We start from the raw sequence: 4,116 nt of genomic DNA, 5'->3' as shown, positions 1-4,116 counted from the left end.
GTCGGTAAAGTTCTTCAAACTTTGTCGCTCAGAAGTTAAACTTGCCTGCGGGACTCTGTGCGGTGGCTGCGGGACAGAAGAGACGCAGAGGAGGAGGAGGAGGAAGAAGAAGAAGAGCGCAAACATGAAGCTGTGCCGCTCTTTTCTGGGTTCGTAACTCTTTTTTTTTCGGTCTCGTATTTTTGCGCAACCTTTTTTTTTTTTTTTTAGAGAGATGAACTTTGTGCTCCGGCATCTCAAGGGCGCCTAAAAAGAACGAGTTTCTCTCCGTCGTCATTATAATACGTTTGACTTCAGCTCGCGATGGGGGAAAAAAAAAAAACTCCGCACATCATAAATTGTATTTATATTATTTTCTGAATCTTATCCGGCTGCAGGTCCGAATGAAATGATTTGGTCCTGCGGGGATTTAACGAAGCGTACATCCGTCTAATCACTTTAAAACTTCTCGACATCCAGACCAAGAAACTTCAAGTTTGTGCTATAAAACAAAAGCTGAAAGTTTGAGTCTCTTTGTGAGGAGAAGCTAAAAAGAAAGAAAAAAGCAGTCCAGACAAAGGACAGTTGGTCCCCTAGGGGACCGTGTGGCCCTGGTACCGCAGGGACAATGCCAGGCTGCGGGCTTATTAAAAAACTTTTTTTTGTTGTTGTGTTAGTCTGTCGGCTTGTTCCATCTGTCGAGGGACTACAGGGGCCTCCCCCGGTCCCAGCCTCAGCGCCCAGTCAGCTGCTGCCCCCATGTAATATTTATACTGGCTGCTCAGCGCCGCACAATATATCCATAAGAGCTGCGAGGCCTCGGTGCCATCTGCATCCAGACATACTTGTGAACAACAGAGGAAAAGTTTTCCCAGCTGATGGCGCGGCTGCTGCCTGATCCCCGCAAAGAAAGCCGCCTTTAATTATTCAAGTTCGGCTCTGATCCCCTCCGGCTCGTCCTGGGAACACTCAGGTTGTTCTTGTGTTTCTCTGACCTCCGTGGACAAGTGTTTCAGTTCGATAGAGTACAGTTTTAATGACATTTATTTATTTTTTATTATTCTGGAAGAACAAATGACAAAGTTTGTCTAGCGTTATCAAAAGCAGATTATTAAACAAATCAGTTTAAACTACAAATGATCAATTTCATTTGTAGGATGAACAAATAAGTTCAGTTCAGTCTCAACAGATTGGACTTTCTTATTGGACTTTTTTTTCAATCTAATCCAATCTAGTCTTTATTTAAAGTTGATTTAATAAGTATGTAAAATGAGGATAATTTATCTGTTTTATTGCTTTGTTTTTGGTACAAAATCAACATTGATTTTCATTGTCAAGTCATCGTATGAACTTGACATGCTAGGAATTTAAGTTTTTAGGTTCACCAGGGGATGGCTGGAAACATAATGTTAAGACATCATATAACAATAAATAAGAACAAACAGGAATAACAAAAAAAAAGTTTTTTATAATACATGAAAAAAAAACAACAACAATAAAAGTATTATAAGAAGCCCATATACCTTATACCATATATAACTGTAAAAACACAAACTCATAGTTACAGCTTCCTCGTTGCCTGACGGACGAAACTGTTTGTGTACAGAGAAATTGTTGAACATTACCCAAAGCTGCTTTGATCATTAAAGTTAATTTCTGTTATTTACTCTAGATGGGCATAGCAAAACTAATAAACTATGAATAAAACACTTCATATGAGTTTTTGTTAGTTTTGCTTGTAACAAATCCCCGATGGTGAAAACAAAACTTTCAAAGTTTTCATCTGCCACATAAGGAGAAAGCGTAACTGTCATAAAAGTTTTTTGTACTTTACTTGATAATGAGTGAATAATTCCTTTAATTTAAAGTTCTTTATCTTTCCATAGATGCTTTCAGGCTGATCAGAGGTAGGAAGTAGAACCGGACGGTGAATTGAAGGCGAACTGAAATAAATTACGTTCAAACTCCGGGTTTCCTCGTGGCTTCTTTGGAGAGGAAGCCATTAAACTTGAGTTTCCTCAGATCAGGTTGGAGGCTCTTTGTTTCCTCAACAATGACTTCCAGGAGTGACAGAGCGGCTCAGCGGAGCTCTCCGGGGTTCTGAGGACAGAGCTCACCTCGGCCTGCTGGAGCTGTCCACAGTGCTGAAGCCTCCCAACGCTGCAGCAGCAGCAGCTTCAGTTCATTTGTAGCCTATCTGTAGAAACTAACCTGCCTGGGATCAAACTTCCTACCTCCTTTGGGTTCAGGGATCCCCTCCTCCCTCCCCACCGGGCCCCCAACCCTCCACATCCTCTCCTTTGTTTATTTGATTGTTGATGCTGTTGTTGCTGCAGTTGTGAATCCTTTTTCTCCCTCTCTCTGCAGCCACAGTCTGAAATCATACTGATGGTGGCGCGCACGGCCCGGTGATTGATTTCAGCTCCAATGCATAACAATGGGATTGCACAAAAAGAGCCTGCTGCAAAGAGATAAGAATTTAATAGAATTTCAGAAAGCTGAAGGTTGGGCTTTTTGAATATTCCCTGCGTGCGTGGCGTGGAGACAGCAGATAAAGGATGGCATTTGTGGTGACTATTCTCAAATGGCTTGTAATGAATGGTTGTCATTTCCACTAATGGTCTCAAAAACCGCGGTGTGAGCAACATTTTGGGGCCGGGTCCAAGTTGCACCGTCAAGATTGGCTGTTGTTTACGAAAACGATAAAAAAAAAATGCGTTTCTCACTCTGATCGCTCTTTTAGCTGCTTTTCTACTCTGATAATTCTGCGCTGATATGCTCTGCTTCCGCGGCGCATAAATAATTTCCAGCAGAGTTCCTTTCAGAGACGTTAAACCTTTCCATTCAGAGGAGTTATCAGATGCTGTCACATACAAACTATCAACACAACTACTATATCAATCTTTGAACCAAGTGGGGGATGGAGGGGAGTGTCATCTCTGAATGAATTACTGGGAAGTGCCACGGCAAAGAATGAGTAGGGGGAGAAAATGTTGGGTTCAAAAACATTGACTCAGAGCCGGTCCAAGAATGTTTGAGGCCCAAATCAGAACGGGCTCCTCAGCCTCCACAGTGGCTTCTTTTTGCCCATGATAAATACAGAAAATAGCAGTTGGGATAATGTATTACATACGGATTTCTGTTACCTTAGCTTTAAAACTATGGAAGTATTTTTGAAGTTTGCATAGAGCTTGTCAACCTGTCATGTTATTTCTTGCTCCCAAGCAGCCACAAGGTTTGCATATGCCTAAGTCCAGCCCGGTACTTGAGGAATGTCTGAGCTCATGCTGGTGTAAACTGTGTTGACTCGACTCTGACTGAAACACTTAGAAAAGTATTTAACATTATTACATTATTATTAATATGAAGAAAAATATATTTTTCTTCATATTTCATCATATCACCAATTTAGCTAAATTTCTAATGCTGAAGTCAAATATTCTCAAGCTGCAGCTTCTACAGCAGTCACTGCAATATTAGCTGCAGCTGTCAGTGAAAAAAAAGATATGCCACCTTATTATTTAAAATGTGTGTAACTTCTTAGTACTGCTGTATGTCTCAATCCCAAACTGATTCTTATGTTTGATCTCTGATCAACAAAAAGGACAAAACGGATGTGAAAATGATATTTTTCTTCAAATAGAGCTAAACAAGTTGAGAAATAGTTTCAGTTTTATTAGTTCCCAAACTCACCTTATTGCTACTCATTTCTGATTTTTAAAAAGAGTTAAATATATACAAAGTGCTACAATTAAATTCAATTTTTTTTCTCAGCGTATCTTTTTACATGAAAACAAACCAAAACAATAAGTGTTTTAATCCCAGCCTCACTTTAAAAAAAATAAAAATAAATAATAATAGTTTTTTATTTAAATAACTTCCTCATCTATTAGCGAAGCTGCAAAATTCGTTTATGGCTCAGTCTGACCCTTCATTTGTGGAACTTGAAATGTGTAAAATCTGAGCTCAGCGTGGAGTGAACTGTGTGATGGTAGGATGCTGTTTGAAATGGTTGGAAGCAGGTGGGGGCGGGGGGTGCTTCATATCTGGGAAATGATGTGGGGTGGAAATCTGGTTTGAAGTCAGAGAGAGAAAGTCTATAGAGGGAGGAGAGCGGGGCGGGGGAGGGGGGGGTGA

General features: G+C 40.5%; 1 protein-coding gene across 7 annotated transcripts in view; it reads left to right on the top strand.

The window, feature by feature from the left end:
- Positions 1 to 6: 6 nt before the first annotated feature.
- The window catches only part of myt1b (myelin transcription factor 1b), a 66,597-nt gene continuing 62,487 nt past the window's right edge, over positions 7 to 4,116 (top strand). For 5 of the 7 annotated variants that reach the window (XM_015050906.1, XM_015050904.1, XM_015050902.1 and 2 more), the window contains exon 1: positions 39 to 149. In XM_015050906.1, coding sequence (XP_014906392.1) covers positions 125 to 149 — 25 coding nt within the window. In that variant the 5' untranslated portion in view covers positions 39 to 124. Of the gene's footprint in view, positions 150 to 4,116 lie in introns of all 7 variants that reach the window. The other 2 variants (XM_015050908.1, XM_015050905.1) reach the window with 1 other exon arrangement.

The sequence above is a fragment of the Poecilia latipinna genome, unplaced genomic scaffold (assembly GCF_001443285.1).
Source record: "Poecilia latipinna isolate Pla-1442-1.1 unplaced genomic scaffold, P_latipinna-1.0 Scaffold1018, whole genome shotgun sequence".
Lineage (NCBI taxonomy): Eukaryota > Metazoa > Chordata > Actinopteri > Cyprinodontiformes > Poeciliidae > Poecilia > Poecilia latipinna.
Note: the sequence above shows the minus strand (reverse complement) of the source record. Positions and strands in the feature narration are given on the sequence as shown.